This window comes from Triticum dicoccoides, chromosome 1B (assembly GCF_002162155.2).
Source record: "Triticum dicoccoides isolate Atlit2015 ecotype Zavitan chromosome 1B, WEW_v2.0, whole genome shotgun sequence".
NCBI classification, from domain to species: Eukaryota; Viridiplantae; Streptophyta; class Magnoliopsida; order Poales; family Poaceae; genus Triticum; species Triticum dicoccoides.
Window position 1 is genome coordinate 238,532,318 of NC_041381.1, and position 20,173 is coordinate 238,552,490.

A 20,173-nucleotide genomic window follows, 5' to 3' on the forward strand; every position below is an offset into this window, starting at 1 on the left:
ACATCAGAGCGCCGTCACTGCTCGACCCGAGGATCAAAGTTTCCCCTGGAGCAACATGACGGGCAATGAGAGTAGCGACGACGCCTTCAAGAAGGGAGCGAGCTTCGCCGCCGCCAGTCCATCCGAAGATAAATCAGATTTTCACCCCGTCCAACACTCACCACCACTGGATGCCACAACCCATTGACCACGCCGCCCACACGGCCATGGCCACCGGGCAGCACCTAACCACGGGCTCTGCCCAAGAGCATCGCGAAGCCACCACCAAGGCCACCGCCCTGGCATCCAAGACCTTGACACCACCTCACTCGAGACCCACCGCAACCCCAACCAAAGATACGAGCGGAAAGGAACCGCCTTTCGCACCCCTGGCTGCCCCCAATGCCGAAACCCAGAGGCCGCCCAAAATTGGCCTCCATCGACATGTCCTGCTGTCGGGCGCGAGACGAGCACGGTCCTGCTGCCGGGCGCGAGACGAGGTCGGTCCTACTGCCGGGCGCGAGACGAGGTCGGTCCTGCGGCCGAGCGCGAGACGAGCGATGGACCGAAGTCGGGGGAAGGCCGACCTTCGACGAAGGTAGCAACCAGACGACGAGGAGAGGGCCAAAGGTCGAAACGGGCCGCCTACAGACAAGCCGACGTCGAAAAGCCAGCCGCCACCCCAGTCGACCCGCCGAGCTGCTGTGGAGCCGGCACGGCGAAGCCACCTCGCCGCCGCCGCCCACAACCGGGACCGCAACCACACTGGTCCAGGGGCCCAAACCCGCGCCGCTGGCTGGAAAAAAGGCGAAATCTGGCCGGCACGCAACACCACCACCACCACCATGCCGACGACGACGAGCGCATCAGCCGTCGCGCGCCGCCGGCAGGCCCTTGCCGCCTCAGCCCACGCCACCTGCTGGGCACCGGCCGGAGCAACCGCCTAATCCAGATCTGGCGAGGAGCTCGCCGCCGCCACCCGCGCAGGCACGCCCCAACGCGCCCCTGATGCACAGCCGCCCGCGCCGCCAACCTTGATCGCCACCATTGTGCCGCCCTGGCCCCCACCACGTCGCGCCGCCCTGCAGAGCCGCGCGCCTCCGTGCTGGTCCACCGCGAGGAAGGGGAAGATGCCCCGTCGTCACCGACGCCGGCCGGCAGCGTGAACCAGCGGCGGCGAGGGGGTGGGGGAGGGGACTGGAGGAGCTGAGCTAGTGGTCGCCTCGCCGCTCGCGGGAGCGGACGAGAGGGGAGTTTCGTATCCCACCATATATTATATATTACAGGGGTAGATAAGACGACTGTATTAGCAGCATATTTACTCCAATCTTTACCTAATAATAAAGTAAATTGGGTTTCTTTCGTCCGTCATGGGATTTTTTAGAAAAGTCCCTCTATTTCAGAGAATTCAACCCGCAGTCCTGTTTTAAGTCAAAACGAATCATTTTTCGTATTTTACACAAAAGTCCATGTGTTTTCTTGAAATCAACCCGCCGTCCGGATTTAAGTCACACCAGAACCGTTATTTTACGTTTTCCGAAAACCCCCCTAACATTTTAGGAAATTCATCCGCGGATCATATTTAAGTCAAACAAATACTTTTTTAAACATGTTATATATGAAATTTGATTAGAAAAATATGTAGAATATGAATATAAGATTATTTTTACCTATTAAGTATTGTTAATATTATTTTGGAATATATTTAAATCAAACAAATGATTTGCTAAATTATCCGTATCTTTTAAACCGTAACTTCGATTTTAACATATTATATATGAAATTTTATTAGAAAAATGTATGAAATCTAAATATGATGTTAATTTTACCTGTTAAATATTTTTTAAATATTGTTTTGAAAGCAAAATTATAATTTCTAGCGCAAGATCCGTTTTTCTTTCATACCGGCGGCGATCTGGATTGCAAATAAACACCCCGCTATAACCATATAGGCAAAAGAAAATATCAATAACTACACATGCATACCTCAGAAAAATGTCGCAGGGGAAAACAACAGATTTCTCATCGCGAGAATGAGAGAAAGTGAGAGAGAGAGGGGAGGGGGGCGAGGGAGGAGAGAGGGAGAGAGAGACACCTTAGGATTAACCATATTCAAACATATTTTTTGTTGTTTTATGCGAACACCGAGGCCATCGCCGGCGAGGGTGAGAAGGAGGATAAGCGGCAACACAAATATGATGCCTCGCAAATATAAAAGAGATGGACCTATTGAGTGATGGTTGTTGGGTTAAGAGTGTGTGTTATGTTTTTTCTCCCGTTGCAACGCACGGGCTCTTTTGCTAGTACTAATAATGAAGTGACTGCATTGGCAGTTACACTACAGGTGTTTTACAACTTACAGCTCTCAAGAATAACATGTTCTATTGTTGCACAACATATACATCCAAAAAGGATCGACATTCCATTACACTTTCAGCCTTCCAGTTCCAACCAAGCCATCGTTTTATACCAAGACAACCATGCCAATTCTTTCAAGTATATATAACTACGGATCCCAGCATCATGTCTCAAACCCAGCACCTGTCCATCCTGATCCAGAGCTTCCCCTTCCCTTGGGGAGGACCATCACACCGCCTCTCCCTCTTCCTCCCGAGTTTGATGATCTCTGCTTCCTTTCCGCCTCAGCAGGTCTTTGTTGCTGTGATCCGCTGGTGGCGGGCTTGTGGACATTGCTTGCAGGGGCAATTGCATTCGCTAGATTTTGTGAGGTGGGTTGCTGAGGTACCGAATCTGTGGTAGCCTGCTGTACAGTGTTGATACCCTGATAATTATAAACACGAGAATGTACAACTCAACTGAGACGAAAAACAAGAATGTGCATGCAAACATCAGCAAGAAATAACTAACTATAGCTATCAGGAAAGAAACATGTCTCGACTTACAGAAACATCGACAGAAGCCCTGATGGGATTTAGACATTCCAAACGCTTCTTTAACTCTTCTAACCTCGAATATTGTGAAGCCGCACTCTCTTGAACCTAATTGAAACAAATAACCAAGATATTCTCAACTGAATCGATGATGTAATAAGAAAAAGATCATTATGTGTGCGAATAAGGACTAGAAAAAAGGAAACACATACCAACCGGTTCAGATCGTCACATAGCCTCTGCTTAGCCTCCTCTTCCTCTTTAACAACTTGTGCAGCAGCTTCCCAGGCCTAAACTAGCAAAAGTTATTTAACAGATCAACAATATAAAGCAAACAGCTAAATCATACAGTATTATGTAACCGGAGAAAAAATGATTAATTACAAGCATTTCCGTAGAGAAAATAAACACTTGTTCCAGACTATAACAGAAGAAAAAAATCATTATAGGAGTTCACTAAACACCCGCTTCCTGGATCCTCCCTGTTTCCCTCTCTTTGGGCATTAACACTGAGATACCGGACCAGAAGAGATTCCCCTCCGTCACATTACTTCAACAAGCATAAGTTTAACTTCTTTCTAACTTCTCATATATTAAAACTCAATGTACAAGAATGCACTTGATCTCCAATATTACATTTGTTTAATAGCATTCTAATTTAAGTTATAATCCGAATAGACACATAATAGTTGCAGTTTCAGAGGAAAATATAAATTCAGTTTATTTAGTTTATCTACAATAGCAATTTATTCTCCATGCATCTTATATATTGTCTCATGAACTCAAATTTCGCATGTGACATTTGCTGAAAGATGCAACCAACAGTATTAGGGTTTGCCCTACAGGTGATAGTGATACTCTAACAGTATTATGTTTTCTTGCAAAACAAGTTGCATCTTCCATTTCATCCACAACACAGGTAGCTAGTAACTGAAAATCAAACAGATGGAAATATTTTGGAAGGGAGCAAAACAATTGTATAAGATAATGACAAGTCACTGTATTATAATCAGGAGGGAAGAAGTCCAACCTTTTTTACCTCGTCCTCTTTCACCTTAGCCAAACGTATTCGCTCAGTTGACATCTCAATCTTTTTCCTCAAATGCTCGAGTGCTGGAACCAGGAAAAATAAGAGTATAATCAGTTTAGCCAAGTGGAAGTAGTGCATGTACAAAAGCTAAACCATGTGTATGCCTCAAAAGAACTACTCCCTTTTAAAACATTCTACAATGTAGCGCGTACAGAATTTTTTTTCAAAAATCAAGCTTAATAAAGTTTGACCAAGTATATAGAGAAATTTATCGATATCTATAACACCAAATAAATACAATAAGAAACTATGCCTTATGATGAATATAATGATATGTATTTGGTATTGTATATCTCGATATTTTTCTCTATAAACTTGGTAAATGTTTATGAAGTTTTACTTCTGAAAAATATATACGCACTATATTATGGAATGGAGGGAGTATTAGTTTACCTGCTTTCTTTGGTCCAGCTGTCAGTTTAACTTCTAGAGTAAGATTCTCTAGCTCCTTCTCAACATCCCGAATTTTGGAATAATTTTCCTGAATATATCTGCAGAAAAGTATAATGATTCAAATATATCTATATTAAAAAAGAAGAGGAAAGAACTAAAATCACAGAGACACCACCACAACTGGCTTGATATGCACAAATCAGTGTGATCTATGATAGATAGCTAAATATAGATCGGAAACTTAGTGTGCGGCGCGAGCAGCCAACCAACTGATTCCCTTTGACATGCGTGAACTGTTGGGCGGGAGTTGGGTGTGCTAGCCTTTTTCTGCTATGGTGCACTACAGGAATTGTGTGGTATGAGTATAAGAGATTGCTAGGTGATGCTAATAAAATTTTGAACAATGCCAGAAATCTGATAGGCCAGCACATGGCTTTGTAATTGCCTAGTTACTGTAGCTAAAATAGGTAGATGGTAACGAACAACCAAATAAACACAACAGCTTTTTGTGCTTTGGCCCTCTACTCCGGGAGTCTATGCATATACGTACTACACAAATCGGAGAACCCGGCAACTGATAGTAAACCTGGTACCTGTTCTTAAACAAGTTGATAGCTGCATCGGATAACCTGGTAATTGCTTTTGAGGAAACTGTCAACTACAGTATATCAGAAAACCTAGCAAGGGTGTCTAAGCAACCTGGTAGTTGATTTTGAAAAAACTAGCAACTCTATCAGACCGACTTGGCAACTGTATAAGAACCTGGTAAATAAATTGAAAAGCCAGTACTTGCTTTAAAAGAACTTGGCAACAGTATTAGAAATATATGCAACTGTAATAGAAAACCTGGCAACTACTCCCTCTGTCCGGAAATACTTGTCCTAGAAATGGATGTATCAAGACATATTTTAGTTCTAGATACATCTATATTTATCCATTTCAACGACAAGTATTTTTGGACGGAGGGAGTATATCAGACCAGCCTGGCACCTCTATTAGACCAACCTGGCAATTGTACAAGAACAACGTGGTAGCTAAACTAGAGGGCTCGGTATTTGCTTTAGAAAAACTTGCAGCTGTATTAGAAAAGCTGGCAACTATATCAAATTAACCTGGCAATTGTATAAGAATAACCAAAGTAGCTAGTATGTTTCTTGCTCATATAAACATCAGTGATCATTGAACAGCACCACACATAATGGTTGCAAGTAGATAAGCATACGAAAAATTTCAATAACGTGGAACACTATTGTGAACAGTGAAGACTACTCTAGTAGTAGTGCACTCTATCAAACTAACAAGTACTGCTACTTGACTAGTACTTCACAGTTTACGTAACTAGCTGCGAACTACAAATGCAGCGAAACTGAGAGCATATCTGTACAGATTAAGAAAAATAACCTAAAGTAAATAAAGCTTAATCTCGAGTGAATAGGGTAGCACTGCGGAACACACCTCAGTCTACTGAATTCATGCACCAGCCAGTTCATCCAAAAGTCTGGAGTGTTAGGAAAGCAACTTATCTTTATTGAAGGCCCAAGGGGCATATATATATTACATATGACTTGAGGTGTAAGGAAACTAAACATAGACTAATAAGGACTCCTAGACCAATACTAATACTCCTTAACACCCGCCCTCAAATGCAAAGCGTATGCAATAGCATTGTATTTGAAGAAGTGTAATACTAAAAAAATTGATAATTCAAATCCGCGTCTTGAGAGTGTCGTCGTAGCATGAAGAGTCTTCAAAACCTGTTAAGTCGCCAAAGGGGATAACGAAGAGATGGCACATCAGAGGAAGACACCGCATCGATAGAAGATAAAGAGAAGTATCAAGAGAAGATGGGTTGTCGAAAGAAGATGGCACATCAAGAGAAGCATTGCTTAAAGAATCATGGTCCATGAAAACCGACGGCGAAAGAAGCTCGGCGGCAAGAGAATGGGCTTAGATCAACAATGCAAAGAGAGGCCACAGAAATCCTATACAGAGGACAATGACCAGAAAATGGCTGACGGACGGACTCGTATGGCATGAGAAACACAAAATATTAACGGATTTGGTGGACGCAATGGAAGAAAAGAAAACTAAAAGCAATATTAGATGCAATAGATAGATGGAAAATCTAGCAGCGGAAGAAACATAAAGATTTTTTTTTACGAGATCAAGCAGCAGACCGAGACACAGCAACACGTAGCCGGACCAAGACACAGCGAAAGCAAAGCAGGCAGCCGGACGGCGGAACTAGATCCATGGGGAACTAGCAGCAACACGTAGTAGCAGGCAGTAGTACCACGTAGCAGCAGCACGTAGCAGGTAGGAGCACCACGTGGCAGCACCCCATCCAGCAGCCTCCCGAGTTGCACAGGCAAGCTGGAGCTCTGTTTCAGGCAGCGCGGGACATCCAGCGAATCAACACGGGAACAGGCTTCAGCGGGCGGGCGGGCGGGTGGGCAGGAGCCGGCGTATCGTGGTGTAGATTGAGGCGTGCTTGAAGCAGTGTCGGCCATGAGAAAAGGGCAGCGGCGCGAGCAAGATTGGATCGAGAGATCGAGAGGAAGAACTCGATCGGAAGGGCGAGTTGCGGCACCGAAAAAAAATAACCTAAGCTCTAATACCATGTTAGGAAAGCAACTTATCTTTATTGAAGGCCCAAGGGGCATATATATATTACATATGACTTGAGGTGTAAGGAAACTAAACATAGACTAATAAGGACTCCTAGACCAATACTAATACTCCTTAACATGGAGAAGGGTGGGCAATATATTTCAACACTCACCTTACGTAGAGGCTACTCGAGGCCTTAAACGTGGGATCAATGTAGTCAGCAACTATCCTTAATTAATAGCATTGTTAGTTAAACCCTGACCCATCTCGTAGCTGGACCGGGTTTTGCTTCTTGCATGCATAAGACGCCGAGCACGCGATCTGTGCGCGCCAAGCGTGACTAGGTGTAGATGATGGCCGCGGTGAGCACGCCTACTCCGCGAACGTGGGATGGCACGTTCAGCTTGGATGGGGCAGTGGCGTGCGCATCGGCCGTGTCTGTTAGGAAGAGCAGAATAAGAGGAAGAGAAGACAAAAAAGCAGTATTAGTTGTGCACTGCGCAAATCACTCGTCTCCTTGAGTTCAGAGAGAGAGAGTTCAGAGAGCGAGAGAGCAAGAGAGCGCGGCCGCTGCCTGACAATTGGCATCAGAGCCACCGGCAACGAGGGACCATGGCGGGCAGCAGGGAGGCCGGCGCCGACGAGGCACCAGCCGCGGCTGCCCAGGGAACCGGCAGGGAGGCAACGCCATAGGCGCTTACGGAGACGCGCGGCCGAAGCCGCGGGCGCAGCCGCGTCAGGAGGAACACGGGCGAGGTGGTCGTCCACGAGCGCGTGATCCGGGAATCCGCCGGGCACGGCGGCACGATCGTCTACCCCACCTTGACCTCCACCAACTACATCGAATGGTCGTTGGTCATGCAGATCAACCTGCGCGCGCAGGGCCTCTGGGAGGCCATGCTCGGCGAGGGCATGGTCACGGACCGTGAGGACATGGCGGCGCTCGCCGCACTGATTCGGGCGGTGCCCCCGGAGATGCACGGCGTCCTTGCCGTCAAGAATTCCGCGTACGAAGCCTGGGAGGCCGTGCGCACGATGCGGATGGGTGTGACCCGCGTCCGAGAGGCCACGGCGCAGCGTCTCCGGTCTGACTTTGAGTAGATCGCGTTCAGGGATGGCGAGACCCTGGACGGCTTCGCCATGCGCATCACCACCCTCGTCAACAATCTCCGGTCGCTGGGCGACAACGTGGAGGAGGTGCGCGTGGTGCAGAAGTTCCAGCGCGTCGTGCCGGCTCGGTACACCCAGATCACCCTCCTTGATCTCAGGAACCTAACGGTGTAGGAGTTCGTCGGCCGTCTCCGCTCCGCCAAGGAGCGCTACCGCGCCGACGCGAAAGGCCACGGCGGGCAGCTCCTGCTCACTGAACAGGAGTGGTACGCACGGAAGGGCCAGCAGGAGCTGAGGCAAGGCTCTGGCTCGTCTGGTGGCGGTGGCCAGCGTCAGGGCAAGGCGCAGGGTGGCGGCGGCGGACAGCGACGTGGGCGCGACATGTCAAAGGTGAAATGCTACAACTGTAACAAGCTCGGGCATTTGTCCAGGGATTGCAAGGAACCGCGATGAGAGCGCAAGGGCCAGGGCCAGCCGGTGCCGGCACAGCCACCGGCGGCCCAACCCCAGCTCCAGCCAAAGGCCAACCTTGCCAGGACCGACGACGACGACGTGGGTCTCCTGCTGGCGAGGGCTTGCACCCTGCACGAACGGGGCCCCGCACTCCTGATGACCACGATACAGCCACCGGGGGCGCCCCAGGCGGCGCGCGGCAACGCCCCGACAAACGTGCGAGCTACGGGCGCGCCCACAGACGTGACGCTGGTCGAGGATCAGGTTTTCCTCTCGAGGGAGGCCCATGCCAACGACGTCTGGTTCCTCGACACCGGATCCAGCAATCACATGACCGGCGTCAGAGGCGTCTTCTCCGAGCTCGACACCGGCATCGCGGGCACGGTCAAATTCAGGGATGGATCCGTGGTGGAGATCCAAGGATGAGGCACGATCATCTTCGCGTGCCGCAATGGTGAGCACCGAGCTCTGACTGATGTGTACTACATTCCCCGCCTCCGCAGCAACATCATCAGCCTCGGTCAGCTCGACGAAAACGGCTGCCAGGTCCTCATCGAGCATGGCGTCCTGCGCTTGCGCGACCAGCAGCAACGGCTTCTCATCAGGGTTGAGCACGCGGAACCGCCTGTACGTGGTCACCCTCGACGCCACACAGCCGGTATGCCTCGCTGCGCGCACCGGGGAGCTAGCCTGGAGGTGGCACGAACGCTACGGGCACCTCAACTTCGATGCGCTCCACAAGCTCGCGCGCCACGATATGGTTCGGGGCCTGCCGGTGATCGAGCACGCCCAGCAGCTCTGCGACAGCTGCTTGGCAGGGAAGCAAAGGAGGGCGCCGTTTCCGCAGGCGGCGAAGGGGCGAGCAGATGGCCTGCTGGATCTCGTCCACGGCGACCTGTGCGGCCCGATAGCGCCGGCCACGGCCGGGGGCAAGCGCTACTTCCTCCTCCTCGTCGACGACCTGAGCCGCTATATGTGGCTCATGCTGCTCACCACGAAGGACGAAGCCGCGACGACGATCAAGCACTTCAAGGCCGGGGTGGAGGTGGAAACAGGGTGGAAACTGCGCCTGCTCCGCACGGACCGTGGAGGCGAGTTCACGTCTGCCACGTTCACCACCTTCTGCGCTGAGGAGGGCATGGGGCGCCAGCTGACGGCGCCCTACTCACCGCAGCAGAACGGAATGGTGGAGCGGCGAAATCAGACGATCTTCGTTGCCGCATGGAGCCTGATGAAGGCCAAGGGGGTACCAGCACGCTTCTGGGGGGAGGCGGTCACCACAGCCGTCTACCTCCTCAATAGATCACCGATGAAGAGCGTCGACGGCAGAACGCCCTACGAGGTATGGCATGGTCACAAACCTGATGTGAGCCACTTACGCGTCTTCGGCTGTGTCGCTCATGTCAAGGTGGTGAAACCACACGCGGCGAAGTTGGACGACCGGAGCACTCCCATGATCTTCCTCGCGTACGAGCCAGGAACGGCGGCGTACCGCGTCTACGACCCAGCCCGCGGCCGTGTACACGTCTCTCGCGACGTGGTCTGCGACAAGAGTGCACAGTGGGACTGGGAGGCGAACGAGGCGGCGCCAGCGGGCGTGGATTTCACCGTCGACACCTTCTCCTACACGCTGACACGTACCACGACGCGCCGACCAGCGAGCGCAGAGTCGGGCGCACCTGCAACACCGCCGAAGGAGAACACTGCGGCAGGAGCTCCAACGCCACAGGAGGAAAGCGCACGCAGTGCAAGCTCATCTAGCCCGCAGCGCGCCTCTTAGACAGGTCCGATCGCCGCGGCCGAGCCCGCCAGTGACACGGACGGGCACCACGATGAGCCACAGCACCAGCAGCACCGCATGACGACGCGCGCTCGCGATGGCATTGTGCAGCCGAACCGGCAGTACGAGGACTATGTCATGCTGGCCCACAAGGACGAGCTCTACCTTGGCGAGATCGACGAACCCAAAACCTTTGCGAGAGGCAGAGGAGGAGGGTGCGTGGCGCCGCGCCATGGACGAGGAGATGGCATCGATCGTCGCCAACAAGACTTGGCGGCTCACTGAGCTGCCGGCAGGCCACAAGGCCATCGGGCTCAAGTGGGTGTACAAGCTCAAGCGCGACATCAGCGGCAATGTTCAGAAGCACAAGGCGCGCTTGGTGGCCAAGGGGTTTGATGCGGAGCATCCCTCGCTCATCCCCATGGACGCGTCTACATCTCCCTCAACACCACTTGGACCCATGACAAGAGCTAGAGCAAAGGCTATCGAAGATAAGGTGAACTCGCTCCTCTCCGAACTTCCTCTCTCTACTCACGAGACTTGGCTACTACCTCATATGGACACTCTGTGTGTGATCAGGTACCTGGAGGAAAGCCATGGTACATCTACATCCATCGGACAAGAAGGCAAGGCTACCAACCGCGAAGGTCAAGAAGAAGATCTACCGGAGAAAACTCCAGCCACCGGACGCCCGGTCGGGACCGGACGTCCGGCGCCTGAAGCCCAGCTGCCAAGTCCCAGCCAACGCAGGCCCCAGCGAGCGGACGTCCGGCCCGGACCGGAGGACCGGCCACACTCTCCAGCGAGCGGACGACCGAAGTCACCGGACGTCCGGCACCCCCCCACCCCAACAGAATGGATATTAACGGAAGTATGAAGATACCGGACGACCGGTGCCTCCTTCACAGAACGCATCTAGCGGACGTCCGACGACACCGAACGTCCGGACCCCCATGAGCCACCGGACGACCGGTCCCCAGCGGACGTCCTCTACCTGTCTGCGCACAGTTTCGGGCCGAAGCCCATGTACCCCTTCACTTCGCCCCCTTTTGCACTAAAACTATAAATAGGCCTCTCCCACCTCCTAGCTAGGGTTAGCATTGGTTTAGCTCATATTTGTGTGAGAGCCTTGCTCATCCACTTGGTTACTTCTCCTCGGAGCTCACGACCTCTTCGGAGAAGATCCCCCAAGCGGATTCAAGACCCCTTTCTAGGGAAGACCATCAAGACCTCCTCACGGAGAAGAACGCACTAGTAGAAAAAGGGTCAAACGTGAAGCACATTAGTGCCGGTTTGTATTAGAGCCGGCACAAATGTATACATTAGTGCCGGTTCCAACGGCTAGCCGGGCCGCTCCCATTAGTACCGGTTCGTGGCTAACCTTTAGCACCGGTTCGTGCCACGAACCGGTACTAATGAGGGTGGTGACAGGATGTTGCCAGTCTGGGCCCCACCCGGCACCTTTAGTACCGGTTCGTGCCACGAACCGGTACTATAGGTCCTCCTGCATATAAACCCTTCGTCCAGCTCGCTCTGTTCTTCCCCCTTTCCCCTCTCCTCTCCTCTCTGTTCTTCCTCTTCTCCCCTCGAGCTCATCACATATTTTGCCCAAAATTTGTCAAGATTTGAAGGCCCCCATCCATTCAAGTGATCACAAAGGTTAGCAACTTTGTCCTTTCATCTCTCATTGCTAGATTAGCTCTTGCAATGCTTTATATAGTTATTAATTTGTGAGTTTAGTAATTTGGGAGGAAATATATATATGTGCTAGTATTTGATTTATATGCAATTTGAGGTCAAAATAACATTTAGTTTGCATATGTAGGTGTGGTTTACTTAGTGCCTTCTAAATCTCCGTCGTAACCACCGTCGATCGCCCGCATCGCCCGTCGCCGGCACCACCTTGTGGTGAGCCTCTTGTTCATGAAATTTTATATAAAAAATTGATGTTTGTGTGATTTGGATATATAGTTACTCGTATAATAATTATCTTACCCGTACGTTCTTTGTTATACATAGTGCCATGGTTTTGATATCCGTCCCCGTCGGCCCTCGTCCTTGTTATGATTCGGATGTGGTATATTCTCTTTTAAAACTATTTGTTGCATTTCGTGTTTATGACAAATTATGCCCATCAAGTTGACATAGATATTTTTATCTAGGAGGTATGTGAACCGAAAATTCCAACCGACCCTATTGTCGAGAGGTTAAATTTAGTTGAAAGAGAAAACAAGTACTTGAAAGAAAAATTGAAAAGAATTGAGGGGGAGAAGATGGAATTGGAGTTGCACGTTGCCGATGTCGTCGATGATCACAAGATCAAGAAGGAGAAAATGCGTTTGAAGATTAGAAAGATTAGAAAATATGCCATCGATAGTGAGGCTTGGTATCATTATGCTGTTGGATCAATTGTTACCTTAGTTGCGATCTTGATCGCATTTGTTGTTGCATTTAAATGCTTTAGCTAGAGAGTTATTTGTTTGTTGCATTTAAGTGTTGTATGAACTTTATGTATGAACTTGTATTAATTTGGTCTATTCGGTGTTGTGTAATGAAGATGAGCCGGCAATGGATGTACGATGACCGATGCTTTCCCCAGTTCGTTGAGGGCGTGCATACTTTTCTGCTTGCAGCTGAGGCAAACAAGCGGACGGATGGTTTTATGCCTTGTCCATGTGCTGGCTGTAAGAATGGTCGCAATTACTCTACGTCAAGAACCATTCACGTCCACCTGTTTGAGTCCAGTTTCATGCCCCACTATAATGTTTGGACCAAGCACGGAGAAAGAGGGGTTATGATGGAAGACAATGAAGAAGAAGAGGACGACGACAGCTATCCTGGCCATGGGTTCCCTGAATACGATGATACAACAATGGGGGAAGAAGTTGAGCCGGTAATGCGGGAAGAAGCTGAGCCAGCAATGCGGGAAGAAGCTGAAGAAGAGGCATCAGATGAGCCCGTTGATGATTTAGGTCGGGCCATTGCCGATGCAAAGAGAAACTGCGCAAGTGATTTGGAGAAGAAGAAGTTGCATCACATGTTAGAGGATCACAAAAAATTGTTGTACCCGAATTGCGTAGGTGACAAGAAAAAGCTGGGCACCACACTGGAATTGCTGCAATGGAAGGCAGAGAATGATGTATCTGACAAGGGATTTAGAAAGTTGCTGGTAATGATAAAGGATATGCTTCCAAAGGACAACGAATTGCCCGAGAGTACGTACGAAGCAAAGAAGGCTGTCTGCCCTCTAGGGTTAGAGGTGCAGAAGATACATGCATGCCCTAATGATTGCATCCTCTACCGCGGTGAGTACGAGGATTTGAACGCTTGCCCGGTATGTGGTGCATTGCGCTATAAGATCAGCCGCGATGAGCATGGTGATGTCGAGGGCGAGCGCCCCAGGAAGAAGATTCCTGCCAAGGTGATGTGGTATTCTCCTATAATACCACGGTTGAAACGTTTGTTCCAAAACAAAGAGCATGCCAAGGCGATGCGATGGCACAGAGAAGACCGTAAGAAAGACGGAAAGTTGAGAGTACCCGCTGACGGGTCGCAGTGGAGAAAAATCGAAAGAAAGTACGGGAAGGAGTTTGCAGATGACGCAAGGAGCGTATGGTTTGGTCTAAGTGCAGATGGCATTAATCCTTTTGGGGAGCAGAGCAGCAACCATAGCACCTGGCCTGTGACTCTATGTTTGTATAACCTTCCTTCTTGGTTGTGCATGAAGCGGAAGTTCATTATGATGCCAGTGCTCATCCAAGGCCCTAAACAACCCGGCAACGACATTGATGTGTATCTAAGGCCATTAGTTGAAGAACTCTTACAACTGTGGAATGGAACAGGTGTACGTGCATGGGATGAGCACAAACAGGAAGAATTTGACCTAAAGGCATTGCTGTTCGTGACCATCAATGATTGGCCTGCTCTCCGTAACCTTTCAGGACAGACAAACAAGGGATACCACGGATGCACGCACTGTTTGGATGATACCGACAGTATATATTTGAATAGTTGTAAGAAGAATGTGTACCTAGGACATCGTCGATTTTTTCCGAGCAGGCATCCCGTAAGAAAGAAAGGCAAGCATTTCAAAGGTGAGGCGGATCACCGGACGAAGCCTCGCCACCGTACTGGTGCTGATGTACATGATATGGTCAAGGATTTGAAGGTGATATTTTGAAAGGTTCCTGGCGGACAATCTGTTCCAAAGGACGTTGACGGACGCGCACCCATGTGGAAGAAGAAATCTATATTTTGGGACCTGTCATATTGGAAAGACCTAGAGATCCGCTCCGCAATCGACGTGATGCACGTGACGAAGAATCTTTGCGTGACCCTGCTTGGCTTCTTGGACGTGTATGGGAAGACAAAAGATACACCTGAGGCACGGGAGGACCAGCAATGTATGCACGGAGAAGACGGCATACATCAGGGTCATGCAAGCTACGCTCTTATCAAAGAAGAGAAGGAAATCTTCTTTGAATGTCTGCTCAGTATTAAGGTACCGTCTGGCTTCTCGTCGAATATAAAGGGAATAATAAACATGGCAGAGAAAAAGTTTCAGAACCTAAAGTCTCATGACTGCCACGTGATTATGACGCAACTGCTTCCGGTTGCATTGAGGGGGCTTCTACCGGAAAACGTTCGATTAGCCATTGTGAAGCTATGTGCATTTCTCAATGCAATCTCTCAGAAGGTAATCGATCCAGAAATCATACCAAGGTTACAGAATGATTTGGTGCAATGTCTTGTCAGTTTCGAGTTGGTGTTCCCACCATCCTTCTTCAACATCATGACACACGTCCTAGTTCACCTGTGCCAAGAGATTAACGTTTTGGGTCCTGTATTTCTACACAATATGTTCCCCTTTGAGAGGTTCATGGGAGTCTTAAAAAAATATGTTCATAACCGTGCTAGGCCAGAAGGAAGCATCTCCAAGGGCCATCAAAATGAGGAGGTCATTGAGTTTTATATTGACTTTATTCCTGACCTTAAGCCGATTGGTGTTCCTGAATCGCGGCATAAGGGCAGAGTGGATGGAAAAGGCACGCTAGGAGGGGAACAAATAATATGTATGGACGGACATTCTCTCACTGAAGCATACTACACAGTTCTACAGAATTCCGCCTTGGTGGCTCCGTATATGGATGAACACAAGAATTTTCTACGCTCCAAACACTCGGAGCGGTCTGATGACTGGATTACACGTGAACAAACCAGGAGTTTCGCCAGCTGGTTGCAGACACGTACCATGCATGACACCTCTATTGAAGATGACTTGTACTTGCTGTCCCAGTTACCATCTTCGAATATAATGACTTCCAAAGGGTACGAGATAAATGGTAATACATTCACACTAATTTCAAATAATTCAAAATTTAAACTATTCAAATTTGAAAACTACGGGCACTAACAGAAAGTTTGTAATTTTTTGTACCTAAAACAAAAATATTCACAAAGAAACTCTAAATACACAAAAAAAAACACAAAAATAAATAAAGCAAAAAAATAAAATAAAAATAAGCCCGCCTACTAGGCCAGAGCGGCCTGCATACGACTAGAAACCCAACCTGTCGTTGGGCCAGGATGCAGGCCCGCAAAGGCCAAGTGGGCCCACAGGGCTGCAAAGAACACGTAGGCCCAGTAAGCCTGCTTTGGAGAGGAGCTCGAGAGAGTGACCGCATGGGGGTTTATAAACCAGTGCGGTCGCCCCTCGGCTAGCGAGGTGGGACTAAACTTGCCGCACCGCACCTGCGCCAGCGCACCCCCTTTAGTACCGGATCGTGGCACAAACCGGTACTAAAGGGGGGCCTTTAGTACCGGTTTGTGCCACCACTCGGTACTAAAGGGGGTCGTTTCCCGCCGCTTGGCCTGGCCAAAACAGGCCTTTAGTACCGGTTGGTGGTTCCAACCGGTACTAAAGGTGCCTTCTATATATACAACGACTACGAAAATTTCAGTTTCCCTCTCTGTTCGTTCCTCTGTTTCCGTCTCCGTCGCCGTCGCCGCCGCCCTCGATCGTCTCCCTCGCCGCCCCCGTCCCCGTCGCCGCCCCCGTCCCCGTCGCCGTCCTCGTCTCCGTCGCCGCCCCGGGCCCGTCCCCGTCGCGCCGTCCCCGCCGTCGCCGTCGCCCGCTGTGAGCCCTCCCCGAGCCCGTACACACACACACACAAGCATGTTTAATTAATTTAGATAATTAGTATTTAATTAGTTTAGATTATTTAGATTATTATTTTGTATGTTTAATTAGTTTAGATAATTAGTGTTTAATTAGTACACACACGTATTTTGTATGTTTAATTAGTTTAGATTATTTAGATTATTATTTTTTCACTATTATATATGTATGAATGCATGTTAGATGGATATAATTAGTGTTTAATCAGTTAGAAATTAGTGTTATATAGAAATGTTAGAAATTAGTGTTATATAGAAATGTTAGAAATGTTAGAAATTTTAGTGTTATTTAGATTATTTAGATTAGTATAATTAGTGTTATATAGAAATGTTAGAAATTTTAGTGTTATTTAGATTATTTAGATTAGCATAATTAGTGTTATATAGAAATGTTAGAAATTTTAGTTATCAAAATCCAATCATTAAAAAATTGTTACTTTTTGCGGGCATATAGCTAGTATTTGTTCTCGACGATGCCCGGCCCGCATCCTCGCCGTCGACCCGTCCGCGACGACGTCCAGCCGACCCATGTCCGGGACTGGGCTCCGCCGGGCTGGCACTGAGAGGTGCTGCCTGGAGGGGCGCGCCGCTTGATGAGGAACCCGGCCCCGGGTCCCGTCGTCGACCCTGATCTCGTTTGGTGGCGTTCGCGTGGGCCAGTTTCGGTGCGGAGGGACCCGGCCCCGCCGGAGGTGGTACGTCGTCGTGTCAGGGAGGAGGACGAGCACGTCCATCGCTACATGGTTGCGTTAGAGGGCGGCAGGTTCTCCAATACCTGGCAGTATCTTCGGGGATCTCACTTCAGCTATGATCCTGTGAGGGTTCCTTCTCTTTGGGTGTCCACCGCCCGCGCCGCAGGAACCGCGAGTGTCCTAGATTCTTTTGTAGTATTCGATCTTTAATTAGCTAGCCAGTGATGTACTATTCAATATTATATATTATTCGAGACGATGTATTCGAGATTATATCTATTATTCTAGACGAAGTATTCGAGATTATATCTATTATTCGAGACGATGTAATTTGAATACTAAATTGTTTTATATTTCTTTTGAATTAGTTAAATAAAAGCTATGGCAGACAATACCGACAGAGAGGGAGAACAGACCATGTTCGATATGATACGCGGGCCAAATGATGATCAGAATGAAGAAGATTATGACGGCTCCGAATTTCTAAACAACACCGGAGAGGGTGATATGATATTCGATCGCGACGACCGAATTAATGAAGTCATGAACTACGATTATGACGATGACGAAGAACATGTTGATCCTGAAACAACAAAGACCGGCGAGGTATATATATTTATATAAGCAGGTATCTGGTGATCATCACATGTTTTAAATGACTTGAAGATATATTAACGAATCGATCTTTGTTCTTTCAGCCATCCGGATCGAGCAAATCTTCAGGCAAAAGGACGAAACAAGGCCCGAACAAAAAGTTGAAGGAGGGCGTAAAGTACAATATCGAGGCAATCAGACCTAGTGGCGAACCATTAGCGCCTAAGAAGATTGCGGACAAGTTCGTTCGTCAATGCGGAGTTCTTGTGAAGGACCAACTCCCGATCTCCCTTCAAGAATGGAGAGAGCCAACAAAAGACAAAAGACAAAAAGACAAAGAGGACGCTGCTCCACGTCCAGATGTTACTTTTGTTGACAAGAATCAAAAAGATCTGCTTTGGGATACTCTCATGGAACAATTCACCCTACCAGATCATTTCACAGAAGCAGATGTGCAGAAAGTCAAGGACGCTGCTCTTAGGAAGATGGCGGTTGCATTCAAAAACCACAAGAATCGTGAATGGGACAAGTACGTCGAGGGAGGAAGGAAGACTCCAGTATTCGAGGGAACACTAGAGAACCAACGTGCTCATTGGGACGATTTCGTGAAATTCAAGGATTCGGAATTAGCTAAGGAACGGTCGAGAATAAACAAGAAGAATGCCAAAAAAGGATAAGTTCCATAAGCTGGGGCCAGATGGCTATGCGGTGGCAATGCCTAAGTGGGATAAGTCTAAGAAAGAGATGGAGGATGCAGGTGCCACTCCGGTTACTAAGAGTTGCCCCCCCAGGGTCAGGACTTGGTTCTATGCGCATGGGGGGGAGTTGGACCCGAAGACAGACAATGTTTCGACGAGGGCAAGTCTGAAGGGAGCCGACGATGCGATACTTGTTGCAATAGAAGAGGCACGATCGGGGGTGTTCCAGCCCAACAGAGAGAACGACGAGCTTACGCGTGCCCTGGGAAATCCTGAACACCCGGAAAGAACACGAGGCAAGGGCGCTATTCCGTGGTATGAGGGGTTCTCAGACTGGAACACCGACTACAAAACCCGTGCGAGAAAGAAGATTGCAGAGGAGAAGAAGAGGAAGATGGAGGAGGAGCAGAGGAAGCGGGACTATGAACGCCTTCAAGGCCTAGAAGCAAGTCAAGCGGAATTGGTAGTCAAATTCCAGCGGCAGCAGGAGCAGATCGACTCACTTACCCAGCAAAGGGGGTCTCAGCAGCTGCAGCAGCTAGCGAATGATCCAGCATTGGATAGCACCGCCCCATCCATGCCGAGAAGCAGCGTGAGTTCCACCCCGGACGACGCAATGCTGGGTAGATACCCCGTGGATGACATCACGGAGAACACTAGCTGCGAGCTACACGTTAAAATGAAGAACATATCCATGAAGGTGGCGGACGCCGTTGCTTTTACAAATCCCCCCGAGGCAACCTTCCATTGCAACCCGATTCCAGTGGGCTATGCTCGTGTCTTGGTTGATGAGGTGGTGGACCCATATTCGGAGCTAGAGCTTGACTATCCTGGAGGTGACGACGAGCGATTTCTCGGAGACGCCAAACATCGTATCATCCTATGGAAAAAGGATTGCATCATCATTCGAAGGCCATCGACACCGCGTCAGCCGACTCCTCGTCGAAGTCCGCCACCGAGTCAGCAGTCTCCCGCTCCTGCAAGTCCACCAAGTCCGGCAAAGTGTCAGGCCACTCATCCTCCAAGTCCGGCAAAGTGTCAGGCCACTCCTCCTCCAAGTCCGCCACAGCGTCAGACATCCACTCCTCCTCCAAGTCCGGCACAACCTCAGGCCACTCCTCCTCCAAGTCCGGCACAGCTTCAGGCGGCCACTCCTCCTTGTCCAACTCAGCCCCGTCAGCCGTCTCCGCCGCCTCAGCAATCACAGAAGAGACACCCCGCAGCTATAGTGCGTAGCGGTACGAGTCGAGGTAGTACAGGAAGTACAGGCGGAGGCAAGCAACATAAATATGGTCCAAGCCTCACGCCTCTTCCGCAGAGGGCTTATGACAGGTCCGAGAAGGAAATCGCAGCCATATCAAAGTCCGAGGTGGAAGCCCATTTTGCACCGAAACCGCCACCGCCGCCAAGGGAGAAAGTGCCTGAAGAAACAATTGACCACTTCATTCGTATGGCTCAACCACCAGCTCCCGAGCCTGTTGACACAGACTATGAGCGCCACATCAGGAAGTTAAATCGAGCACGTGTATGTAAGGAGGCGAGCTCGGGATCGAGCAAACAAGAAGCAGCTGTCAAAAAATGCGGGAAAACCATTCCCCAGCTGGGAGAACAGGCAGCGCAATCGATCCCCTCGCTTGTTGTGCCAACAACACGTGACAGTACGCGCGCCCAATATTATTGTGGGCAAACAGTTTACGTTCCTGAGA

The 20,173-nt window shown here is 49.4% G+C and overlaps 1 protein-coding gene across 2 annotated transcripts in view; it reads right to left on the reverse strand.

The window, feature by feature from the left end:
- Positions 1–2,240: 2,240 nt before the first annotated feature.
- LOC119329907 overlaps positions 2,241–20,173 on the reverse strand; it is a 30,812-nt gene continuing 12,879 nt past the window's right edge. The window contains exons 3-7 of one of the 2 annotated variants that reach the window (XM_037603019.1): positions 4,354–4,451; positions 3,910–3,983; positions 3,083–3,160; positions 2,883–2,978; positions 2,241–2,761 (exon numbers count right to left, since the gene is read on the reverse strand). In XM_037603019.1, coding sequence (XP_037458916.1) covers positions 2,501–2,761; positions 2,883–2,978; positions 3,083–3,160; positions 3,910–3,983; positions 4,354–4,451 — 607 coding nt within the window. In that variant the 3' untranslated portion in view covers positions 2,241–2,500. Of the gene's footprint in view, positions 2,762–2,882; positions 2,979–3,082; positions 3,161–3,900; positions 3,984–4,353; positions 4,452–20,173 lie in introns of both variants that reach the window. The other variant, XM_037603010.1, reaches the window with a different exon arrangement.